This window comes from Aquarana catesbeiana, linkage group LG06 (genome assembly GCF_042186555.1).
Source record: "Aquarana catesbeiana isolate 2022-GZ linkage group LG06, ASM4218655v1, whole genome shotgun sequence".
Taxonomy (NCBI): Eukaryota; Metazoa; Chordata; class Amphibia; order Anura; family Ranidae; genus Aquarana; species Aquarana catesbeiana.
The window spans coordinates 326,695,020-326,707,662 of NC_133329.1; the positions used below are offsets into that span (position 1 = coordinate 326,695,020).

Sequence of the window (12,643 nt, forward strand, 5' to 3'; positions counted from 1 at the left end):
CCAGGTGTGGACATAGTATGGAGACCCCTGATATAGAAGATAGAATAATTAAAACATTTTGATGAAGGAAACATAGGTCATTGCAACCTTTGTGTATTAAGATTCAGCTGTTGTTTGTATACAACAGTGACCATTTTGTATATGTAACAAATAAAGATGGCCATGTTTTATAACAATTCACAAGGGATCAGGACATCATGAAGAAAAGTCATGCCTCATAAATATCTATCTATAAGCAGTTTTATAATATTTCTTGTTCCTAGGATGGCCAACTCAATCTAACCTTAGTCTAGCTAATTGTAATACTCTCTCAGAGATCTTTCATTCAACCCACAACATGGCAGCCTTGTATTGTTTGCTATATATTCATTATCGAATTACCTATTTAAGATGAAGGACACAGCAGAAGTGTATAATCCGTTTACTACTGTACGCAGCTATAATGAGCTAAATGGCCACCATCCATAGGCCAGCCAAATGAATACTGTTGATTCTTACTATGTTTGTGGATTTTGTCATTTTTTTCTGCCCTTTCAATATGGAGGTATGTATAAATTTTGTTAATGTTATCCTTAGATTGGAACTGGCAAAAAAGCAGGAGCTGTGGCTACAGTTGTTGCTGCAGTTGACCAGGCTCGTGTCAGGCAACCTGGATACACAGAAGAAGGCTATTCTGAAGAAACAGCTCTGCAGTATGAATACAAAGAGCATGTTTCTGCTAGGAAAACAGTTGAATTCTCACCTGAGCGTCAAGTTGTCACTAAACCCATAAAAGCTCCAGAAGTTCACGTCCCAACAGTACCAAAAGTTGTCCCTGTTGAACATGTTCCAACACCTGTACCACAGGTTAGGCTCTAAACATGTCCATTTTGATTTGATTACTTTTTTTATACTGTATATGATTTCAAAGTCAATAAAACTTTATTGATTAACATAGATTAAAAGAATTCCTGCACCGCCAACTGTACCAGTTGTCCAAGTGGAACAAACTATATCACATACACCTATTCCTCATTTTACCGTCACTAAAGTCACAGTCCCTAAAGCTGAGCAAACACACGAGGTAAGAGCTGAGTAGCCTGTGTCAGGCAAGGCATTTATTACCACAACTGCCAATACTACATTGACTAAATTGGTGGTTTTGTGGCTTCACTAAACTCTTATCACCTAATTACAAATATCCATTTAATATATATGTAATGTTAAAAATCTGAGTCAAATCCAATATGAAATTCAATTTAAAAGTACCTACAGAGTAAGTAGACCTAGGTGGGTTTAAGGGGGTTTTTCCTTCAAGAGAAAAGGAAAAAACTGTTTGGCTGCTGATTTGGTCAGCAATTTTTCATAGGTCAGCTATTTTCCCAACGCAACTGAGCTGTTCCAAGGCCAGTATTGGTTATCAATTTTTTTTTTTAAGGCATTAAAGCTGGTCACTGGAACCCATCGGTTCATATATGCAGTCTGGCCTCGGAAACACATTGAAAAGCTTTTTAAGTCTTTTTAAATCAGTCTAATAAAGTGAATAGCTCTAAACTGAATTGGGCTGCTTGATACTGCTGGTAAAACCATCCAATTCTTCTATACAACATTGGCATATTTATATATTTTTTATGAATGTGTTGTGGAAAAATCATCTTCAGTCAGCCACAGATGTTAATTACCATGAGAATTAAAACAAAAAAAGAAGCCTTTATAATCATCTGCTCTGGAATTTCTTACAAACATTAAGACAGTCGATTGATTTTAGTAGAATGACTAAAACTCATAAGTGCAAATTTATTCTTACCATTTTCATGTTAACAAATGGATATTTGTAATATTTAGTCTGATATGCACCACAAAAAATATAAAGTAATTAAAACATCCCTTTTTTTTAAATATACTGTAATAATATATAAATTTTTATTTTTTTAACACTTGCAGTTGTTTTTGCTGCTTACTAAAAAAGTTATTCACTAACATAACTTTTATTTTAAATACTTTCACTGTGGTAGTTAATGCATAAACAGAAACTTTCCAACATTTTACCACATCTTCTGCAGATAACAACCCTGCGCTTTGTGTCTTTGGCTCATTTGTTTTCGGTGTCTGTGCCCGTCCAGTCTTTTCTGTGTGCAGCAGGCAATCTTCAGCTTCTTTTCATCTTTGTTGGTTTTAAAGATGCTCTGTAGTTTCTTTTTTTTTCTGGCAAACTGTAAAGAACAGTTTGAAAATATTGATGCAGAGGATTTTAAAAGTCACAAGGCTTTCTTTTTAACTTTGATGGCCAGTTTTGCTATGCATATATTATTTAATAATGCAGTGCAAAGAGATCACGGTTACAAAGCTAAACAGAAATAAAAATATTGCAATACTTTTCCTAAAATGACATTAAGAAACATACCGTAGATTTTTTGGGGTGCAGTGCCTTGACAGCCTTTTCATTTCATGATGGAAATGCTTGCTATTATTGTTTATAGTGAGCCTTTTGCTCGATAAACATGAATACCATACATTGCTATCACAAAATCTCTAGGCTGGATGAGTTGCTGCACCCCAAGAGTTATGTTTGAAGAGTAATTGTTTCAAATTAACCGCTTGCCGACCGCCGCCTGTACATTTAAGTCGGCAGAATGGCATGGCTGCTCAAATGGGCGTACCTGTACATCCCTTTGAATTTGCTGCTGTGCCACCATGTGCACGCCGGCGGCGCTCGCCCGCCGCGATCTTTGTGAGTAGGATTGCAGGTGCCGCAGACTCGATGTCCGCGGGGATACCCAGAATCGTCTCACGAAGAGGAAGAAAGGGGAGATGCTAAGGTCAACAAGCATCTCCCCGTTCTGCCTAGTGACACTGTCACTGATCTCTGCTCCCTGTGATCGGGAGCGTGATCAGTGACTGGTCACTCGTAGCCACGCCACCCTCAGTTAGAATCACTCCCTAGGACACACTTAACCCCTTCCTAGCCAGCTAGTGGTTAACCCATTCACTGCCAGTGTCATTTTTACAGTATTCAGTGCAATTTTATAGCACTGATCACTGTAAAAATGACAATGGTCCCAAAAATGTGTCAAAATTGTCCGATGTGTCCGCCATAATGCCGCAGTCATGATAAAAATTGCAGATCACCACCATTACTAATAAAAATAAAATTATTAATAAAAATGCCATAAAACTATCCCCTATTTTGTAGACGCTATAAATTTTGCGCAAACCAATCAATAAACGCTTATTGCGATTTTTTTTTACCAAAAATATGTAGAAGAATACGTATCGGCCTAAACTGAGGAAAAAAATTTCACCAAAAAAAAAATTTTGTGGATATTTATTATAGCAAAAAGTAAAAAATAATGTGTTTTTTTTTTAATTGTTGCTCTATTTTTGTTTGTAGCGCAAAAAATAAAAACCGCAAAGGTGATCAAATACCACCAAAAGAAAGCTCTATTTGTAGGAAAAAAAGGACGTCAATTTTGTTTGGGAGCCACGTTGCACGACTGCGCAATTGTCAGTTAAAACGACGCAGTACCGAATCGCAAAAAGTGCTCTGGTCTCTGGCCAGCCAAATGGTCCAGGGCTGAAGTGGTTAAGGACCCCTAATAAAAGTGTATATATAGCCAAAACGTTTTTTGGGGGGTTTTGTAGATAGCGTAGGGAAGCATTAGAACCTATGTCAGGTGTTTTCTCCTGTCTGGGTCTCCAATGGGTTTAGTCACATTCTCTTTTTGTTCTAATGACTATTGTCATAGGAAGAGAAAGTGATAAGAAATAAAAACATATTTTCCAGTGACAACTGTCTAAGAGGGGGATTTCTCTCACTTTTTAGAGATTTTTCTCCCACTTCCTGTTGTATCTTCAGTACAGGAAGTGATAGGAAATCACTGATGGGACAGAGATAGCAAAAGAGAAACTGACAGAGGTTTAACTCTTCCGTACTCCATCAACAATTTTAAAAAAATAAAAAGAAAGTTTTGACTATACATAAGCTTTAAGCCTATGTTCAAGAATTGAAACCATTCATTGCTTTCACTTTAAAGTCCCTAAAGTCTACCTAATAAAACCAAACTAGAAAAAGGTATTGCAGTACTATATACATGCTTCAGACTTTTATAAGGCATATATTTGTTGTATAAAAAAAGACAGCCTTGGTGCTTGCGAGATATGCATAGCAAAGAGAAGAACATCTAGCAATTCTTAAATACAAAAGGGAACTTCTAAATCAAAGAAACTTTACATTCCTGGATAATGACATTCCTCCAAAATGTAGGCACAGCATGAAGAAAAAAAATATAGTAAAAACAGAGGGCATCTTTAAAATATTCAGCTTCGTGATCAAATGATGATAATACATTTTCTTCTGGCTGGGCTAGGTATCAATTGCAGGATATGCTGCTGCCACCCTGGAAAAAGAATTCACTTCAACAGCAGCTTCACAAAAGATTACCAAACATGTGGAGGCTCCGCACTTAAAACCGGCTGAAGCACGAGCAACACCAGAAAAAATTGTCTCTCAACCCTATCCTTTGGCAGAACCAGCTGATGCTTACAAAACCCGATTCGATGTTACACAGAAAAGAGATATAGGTTTGACCATTACAGGTGGTTATTCGCGTGATGAAAGATTTCAGTACCAGTATGAGGTTGGTTATCAAGAGACTCTTGTTCATCTTCTTTGATTCTTCTCATAACAACAAGCTATAACAAAGTAGGCATCTACTAGCTTCTCATCAACCCTTTCTTGTTACTTTCTGCTCTCTACATGTGGGTGTATTATTAGTGCTTTACTATGCTTCTAACATGACCATATGCAGGAGTAATACTATACACCCGTTCTCATATGATGCTTATTTTTAGACTCCTTGCCTATAGAAAAGCTCACACTCTTCCATATGTTTCAGGCTGAAGAAGCAGCCCATGTGCCGGAGCCAGCTGAAGTCCCCGTTTCTCCACCAACAATAGTCTCTGTAAGTAATATAGTTAATGGATTAAAGGCTCAACATTTGGAAGTGAGCCCATGTTTATCTAGTTCTTAATCCAGAAGTGTGTAAATATCTTTGCATTGGGGTAGATTGTCTTAGTTATTTTTATAAATAAAAATAACAAATTACTTTTTTAGTTTTAGTAACTGAGAAAGCTAATAACTTTTTTTATTTAATAATTATGTATTATGTCTGTGTATTCTGTATACACAAAGGGGTTGATTTACTAAAACTGGAGAGTGCTCTGGGCAGCTGTGCATGGTAGCCAATCAGCTTCTAACTTCAGCTTGTTCGATTAAGCTTTGACAAAAAAAAAACACTGAAAGCTGATTGGTTTCTGTGCAGAGCTGCACCCGATTTAGCAGTCTCCGGTTTTAGTAAATCAATCCCAAAGAGTCTATTTATTGTACATGTAAATAGTCAAAATATATTCACATGCATGTATATAAAATGTATAAGGTGTGTGTATACAAAAAACTTTAAAACAAAAACTCAGTATCTATGGTTGTGGTCCGTTATATTTATCCTGCAAATTTGTATTTCATTTTGTATACATGCCAATATTTTTTACCTGTCCAAATCTTCCTTTTGTAGCTTTAAATGTGCATTAAACCTCTGTCTTTTTGAATAGCTGTAACTATTTAAATAAGCTCATATTCTTTAAATTATGTGAGAATTTTTTTTTCAATAAGGAATTGTAGATATTTAAAATCCTATTTTAAAGATTGTGGGAACAGATTTAGAATAAATGTCTTTACACTTCTGTATGTTGAGCTGCAAAGTAAACATATAAGCAATACTTTTTAAATGCTAACTTAATGTATTTTAGTGCAAGCATGCAATAGCCATCATCGAGCATGGCGTCATGTGTAGCCTGTCATATGTGTCATAGATTCAACAATACTAAGATGCTTGTTTTTTATTATTAGGGACTAAAAAATGTAACAGTCTTTGAAGGTGAGTCAGTTACTTTGGAGTGTCACATTGCTGGTCACCCTTCTCCAACTGTGGTTTGGTATCGTGAGGATTACCGTATTGAAAATTCAATTGATTTCCAAATTACCTATGAACAAGAAATTGTAAGACTTGTAATTCGTGAAGCATTTGCTGAAGACAGCGGAAGATTTACTTGCACAGCTAACAACGAGGCAGGCACAGTCAGCACTTCATGCTACCTCCTTGTTCAAGGTAAGCCAACACCACTTGTTTGAGTTATTTTGGTTAGTGATTGAAATAACGAAGCAGTTGAATGTGAAGAACAGCTGCATTTTATGACTCCTCTCTAAATATGGCAGACAGATGGTCACTGTGCTAAATCATGCTGTGTGACTATTCATTTCTTCCTGATTATCACATTTTTGCCCAAGTTTATATCAGTGAGCCACATAACATGTATATAAAAATTTGGTCAATAAAAAAGTAAACAAGAAAGCTGAATTGGATGTTGACCTATGATATATTTAATATCTTTATGAACATATATGGAACTTTAAAAGATCTTGTTGAAAATGTTCATATATCTATAAATCATACTAAATCAAAAAGAAACCAATAGTAATAAGTTACTAGAAGCACTGTGTAGAGACTTCCTGTATGAAGAGCATATTGCTTTTCAGAAAAATGACAAGCAATACTATCTGGTGAGTGTTCTACCTTCATTGAGATAAGTAGTCTGCACAAAGTAATCACTATTGGTGTGGTGGAAGAAGACATCCTTGTTTATATTTTAACTTTCAATGTTTATTGTATTATTAGACTCACTGATACATAATGGTATTTTGAGGACTTTAATATTATTTGTCAAATATGTTTATATATGTGTATTGGTTTATATGAATTACTGTTTTTTTTGTTATATTTAAACTTATATAGCATGTATGATTCTAGGGTTTAAACACAGTTCTTCAAATAACTTACTACTATTAATTACTTTTTTATTTCTTCACTTGGGGTTTATAGCGGTGGCAGTGGACCAACACATTAATATTTAATAATATATTTTTTAGCACATTCAATTTTTAGCACATATACTCTCTATTAACAAAAGTATTGGGACACCTGTCTTTACACGTACATGAACTTTAATGGCATCCCAGTCTTAGTTCATAGGGTTCAGTATTGAGTTGGCCCACCCTTTGCAGCTATAACAGCTTCAACTCTTCTGGGAAGGCTGTCCACAAGGTTTAGGAATGTGTTTATTGAAATGTTTGACCATTCTTCTAGAAGCGCATTTGTGAGGTCAGACACTGATGTGGACGAGAAGGCCTGTCTTGCAGTCTTCGTTCTAATTCATCCCAAAGGTGTTTTATCGAGTCGAGGTCAGGACTCTGTGCAGGCCCGTCAAGTTCCTCCACCCCAAACTCACACATCCATGTCTTTATGGACCTTGCTTGTATATTATTATTATTTATTACTATACAAGTTTTTTATAGCACAGACAGTTTGCGCAGCGCTTTACAACTTTCGGGTAGACAGTAAAACTTCAATACAGTAGCAACCTGCTCGTTAGAGCTTGCAATCTAAGAGTATATATACAGTATCTCACAAAAATGAGTACACCCCTCACATTTTTGCAAATATTTTATTATACCTTTTCATGTGACAACACTGAAGAAATGACACTTTGCTACAATGTAAAGTAGTGAGTGCACACCTTGTATAACAGTGTAAATTTGCTGTCCCCTCAAAATAACTCAACACAGAGCCATTAATGTCTAAACCGCTGGCAACAAAGTGAGTACACCCCTAAGTGAAAATGTCCAAATTGGGCCCAAAGTGTCAATATTTTGTGTGGCCACCATTATTTCCCAGCACTGCCTTAACCCTCTTGGGCATGGAATTCACCAGAGCTTCACAGGTTGCCAATGGAGTCTCCTTCCACTCTTCCATGACAACATCACGGAGCTGGTGGATGTTAGAGACCTTGCTCTCCTCCACCTTCCATTTGAGAAAGCCCCACAGATGCTCAATAGGGTTTAGGTCTGGAGACATACTTGGCCAGTCCATTACCTTTACCCTCAGCTTTTTTTAGCAAGGCTGTGGTCATCTTGGAGTCGCTATCATGTTGGAATACTGCCCTGCACTGCAGCCCAGTCTCTAAAGGGAGGGGATCATGCTCTGCTTCAGTATGTCACAGTACATAGTTACATAGTTACATAGTTAATCAGGTTGAAAAAAGACACAAGTCCATCTAGTTCAACCATAAAAATAAATAAATAAATAAAAAATAATAATACATGTTGGCATTCATGGTTCCCTCAATGAACTGTAGCTCCCCAGTGCCGGGAGCTTTCATGCAGCCCCAGACCATGAAACTCCCACCCCCATGCTTGACTGTAGGCAAGACACACTTGTCTTTGTACTCCTCACCTGGTTGCCGCCACACATGCTTGACACCATCTGAACCAAATAAGTTTATCTTGGTCTCATCAGACCACAGGACATGGTTCCAGTAATCTATGTCCTTTGTCTGCTTGTCTTCAGCAAACTGTTTGCTGCCTTTCTTGTGCATCATCTTTAGAAGAGGCTTCCTTCTGGGACAACAGTCAAGCAGACCAATTTGATGCAGTTTGCAGTGTATGGTCTGACAGGCTGACCCCCCACTCCTTCAACCTCTGCAGCAATGCTGGCAGCACTCATACATCTATTTCCCAAAGACAACCTCTGGATATGACGCTGAGCACGTGCACTCAACTTCTTTGGTTGACCATGGCGAGGCCTATTTTGAGTGGAACCTGTTCTGTTAAATTGCTGTAAGGTCTTGGCCACTGTGCTCCAGCTCAGTTTCAGGGTCTTGGCAATCTTCTTATAGCCTAGGCCATCTTTATGTAGAGCAACAATTCATTTTTTCAGATCCTCAGAGAGTTGTTTTCCATGAGGTGCTATGTTGAACTTCCAGTGACCAGTATGAGAGAGTAAGAGCGATAACACCAAATTTAACACACCTGCTCCCCATTCACACCTGAGACCTTGTAACACTAACTAGTTACATGACATTAATGACTGTGTGTTGAGTTATTTTGAGGGGACAGCAAATTTACACTGTTATACAAGCTGTACACTCACTACTTTACATTGTAGTAAAGTGTCATTTCTTCAGTGTTGCCACATGAAATGATATAATAAAATATTTACAAAAATATGAGTGGTGTACTCACTTTTGTGGGATACTGTGTATATATATATATATATATATATATATATATATTTTTTTTTTTTTTTGTAACTTGTCCTTATTGGGTAACTTTAGCGCAAAGTAGGGGTTGTTGTTTTTTATATATCACCATAGTTGTGTGATAATATATTTGATCATTTTTATAATTTTCATAGATGTTTTTCATGTTTCATGACGTTTTTAAGAAAATGTTTCTATACACTGTGATAGTTTTATTGGGTGTACGCTATAGAGTGAGTTAAACTTGCATGTATTGTAAGATTTAGCAAGCTATGTTTGTGTGTCACAGTGTGCCTTTCATGTTTATGACCTTGTGTGGCTTCCTACATATATATAGCAAAGCAGAGGCTGTCATTTGGAATTAGGTGTTGTGTTCCACTGAGTTAAACCAGTTTAAAAGGGTGTAGGTAAAATAGTTATTTTTGGGCATTTTTTTGGTGTTGTTTAGGTTATGTTTAAGTTATAGTTAATCCTGTTATTAAGGTGCTAATTTAGCAGTCATGTATGCAAAGTTTAAACAAATGATCAGGCCATAATCCTGTAATGGTTGGTAGAATGCTCATAAATATAAGTCTTCTTAATACCATAGAAAGTAATCAGAGCACACACCATATATTGGCAGAACTTCATATTATATCAAAACAATCATAAGTTATATGGCGTGCATACTGATTTCTTTCTATGATATTTATGAATGTGTCTTGGAACACCTGATTGTAGATGCTTTCCTAAAATCTTAGTGTATGGGTATTGGGGTGCAGCATTCTTCCTCTGTCTCTCTAATAGTGAGATTCTCCCTTTCCAGCCATTTCTGTCCAGAGAGATAGGCAAGCTTGTGTCTATAGGCAACTGTTGATTGCTCCACTCAACAGACCTTAAGGTTAAAAGAATTTAAAAAGGCTAGATAACCATGGTTTATCCTAAGATGAGCCATTCCTGGTACAGCTTGCACCTTCCTTCCCCCATTTTAACAAATAGTAACACATTGAATCCTTGTTTTTTTATTCATGGCTGAGGCTAGGCTAAAAGAAGTTGAGCTAAGGTATGTGATATTCTGCAGCACCCATCATTTATTGTGACTAGTTTATCTAAAGCCAGTACTTTTTTTTTTTTGATGGAGTGTTGAGGGGTAGGTACACAAGCAAAGGAAAGAGAGCAGCGCCATCTGAGTTCAATATGCAAGTATTTTAATGGCAACAAAAGAATATACACACCCACAGTGTAAATATGAGAAGGTCAGGGTGGTGGAAACACTGTGGAAGGAGCACGCATACTCCGAACGCGTGTACCACCCCTACTCCATCTGATATCCACCTTACACCAGGAAGTGATGTCGGCACTCCTCTGCATATACCCATGGACTAGCTCGTCCTCCCTTCAGAGTGGATGGACCCCATACAGTGTCTCCACCATGCTGACTTTTTCATATTTACACTGTGAGTGTGTACATTCTTTTGTTGCCATTAAAATACTTGCATACTGCACTCAGATGGTGCTGCTCTCTTTTCTTTGCTTGTGTATCTGCAGAGTATCCTAGCTCTTTCCTGAGCCTGCTGCCGTCTACAGTCTGCAGTTTATCCTAAAGATTGTCCATCAGAGACTTTTAGAGATGCACAGTTGTGCTTTGTTTATTGCAGTTCATACCTACTCCTCCTACAGCTTCTGTGCGCCAATATTGTTTTTGTCTTTTACTTGTTGAGGGGTAGAACTCCTGGTATATTTTATTGCTGTCTATGACCCTTTTGGGGAGGTTCCCTCATTCTCTTTGAAATGGGAGTATTGTCACAGTGACTGAAAGTTTGGAAATCCCACATTTTGAGCTGTTACCAAACATGAAAATGGGGGAATCTTTTAATGTGGACACTTGCTTTGGTGACAACTGTTTACGAAGGAAGTTCCCTCATTTAGAAAATTCCCTACATCCAAATGTCCCTGATAAAAAGTTTACATACCCTGGAATGTTTGGTCTTGGTACAGACACAGAAGGTGGCACACACGGGTTAAAATGGCAATTAAAGGTTAATTTCCCACATTTGTGGCTTTTTAAATCACAATTAGTGTCTGTGTATAAATAGTCAATGGGTTTGTTAGCTCTCACATGGATATGCACTAAGCAGGCTAGACACTGAACCATGAGGAGGTAGAAAAGAACATTCAAAAGACCTGTGTAACAAGGTAATGAAACTTTACAAAGATGGAAAAAGGATATAAAAAGATATCCAAAGCCTTGAATATGCCAGGCAGTACTGTTTTATTTCTCATTCTTCAGTGCAGTTATAGGAAATGATTTTCTGAATGTGAATAAAAAGACAAAAGTGATTGACTGTCATGGCAACTGTCTGTACAGTTTATGTGGTAAAGTAAATCAGGTAACAAGCCCTTAAGGATAACTGAAAGTCATGTCACTGAAAGATGTTTTTATCTCCTAGAAAAACTTAAGTCTCTTGTATGCTATGTAGTGTACATTTCTGATGTTAATGTTATATTTTACATATTTTATGTTATATTACACAATGCTAAATGTGCACTTGGTTCTTTTATTTGGCAGAGAGAAACTTGATGTGCATTGCAGCTAGTACTTATAATTAAACGGCAGTAAAACTAGGACTGAGCTCATGATCATTGTTCAGGAGTGTGTGTAAATTATGGGGGCACAAGTCACAATAATTTGATATAATTTGGAAATTTAATTATTAGTAGTTACAATAGGCTGAATATGTTTTTCTCTTTTTATTTTAGTGTCCGAGGAGTATGAAGCCAGAGAAACTGTTACTGAAAAAATGATAGAAGAAAAAGAGTAATTATATTTTTATATTTTCTATGTCAACTTCAAATTTGAATATTTGAGTGTAGGCCTCATTCATATAGGCAATGATACCCATATAGCATGAATGGGCCTTTTTAGGCAGCCCAAATTTAATTGGAGACACAGCTGCACACACACAGCCACTCGTTTCAATGTGACAGGCATGCGGGTGTAGGTGAGCAGCCCTGAACACACACAGTGTGCATTCGGGACCACTCACCTGCACCCACACACCTGTCACATTAGGACAAGCAACTGTGTCTGTGCAGCCGCACATCCTAATAGACTTCAATAGGCTGCCTGAACGCAGCACCTGGAAATTACAGAAGATGCAAAAAGCAGCTCATTCATGTTATACAGGCATCATCACCTATGGGAATGTGGCCTTAGATGTATGTTATCAGCTGTTAATTTTCAAGTCTTTTTTGAAACAGTGTGCTAAGATAAAAACTTGGCTATCGCAAATCATGGGTTTCTATGATTAGATTTTCAATCTTCAGCACCAAATGAAATCTAACAGCGTAATAAAGCGTTTAACATGTTTTTATGCTTGTCAATCTCATGTGCACAACGCAAAAAGTTTCATCTAAGAATTTTTAAAACTTTTTTGTGTATGAGGATAACATTTAGGCTCATTAGATGCACAAATTTTGCATCCTGCTAAGTTGCATGTCAATGTGTTACTATCACAATGCTTGATTTACCAAT

At 37.1% G+C, this 12,643-nt stretch overlaps 1 protein-coding gene across 50 annotated transcripts in view; it reads left to right on the plus strand.

Moving 5' to 3' along the window:
* The window catches only part of TTN (titin), a 348,879-nt gene that overhangs the window by 35,712 nt on the left and 300,524 nt on the right, over window positions 1–12,643 (plus strand). For all 50 annotated transcript variants that reach the window (XM_073633763.1, XM_073633783.1, XM_073633784.1 and 47 more), the window contains exons 10-15: window positions 577–846; window positions 938–1,063; window positions 4,347–4,616; window positions 4,875–4,940; window positions 5,885–6,143; window positions 11,869–11,926. In XM_073633763.1, coding sequence (XP_073489864.1) covers window positions 577–846; window positions 938–1,063; window positions 4,347–4,616; window positions 4,875–4,940; window positions 5,885–6,143; window positions 11,869–11,926 — 1,049 coding nt within the window. The remainder of the gene's footprint in view (window positions 1–576; window positions 847–937; window positions 1,064–4,346; window positions 4,617–4,874; window positions 4,941–5,884; window positions 6,144–11,868; window positions 11,927–12,643) is intronic.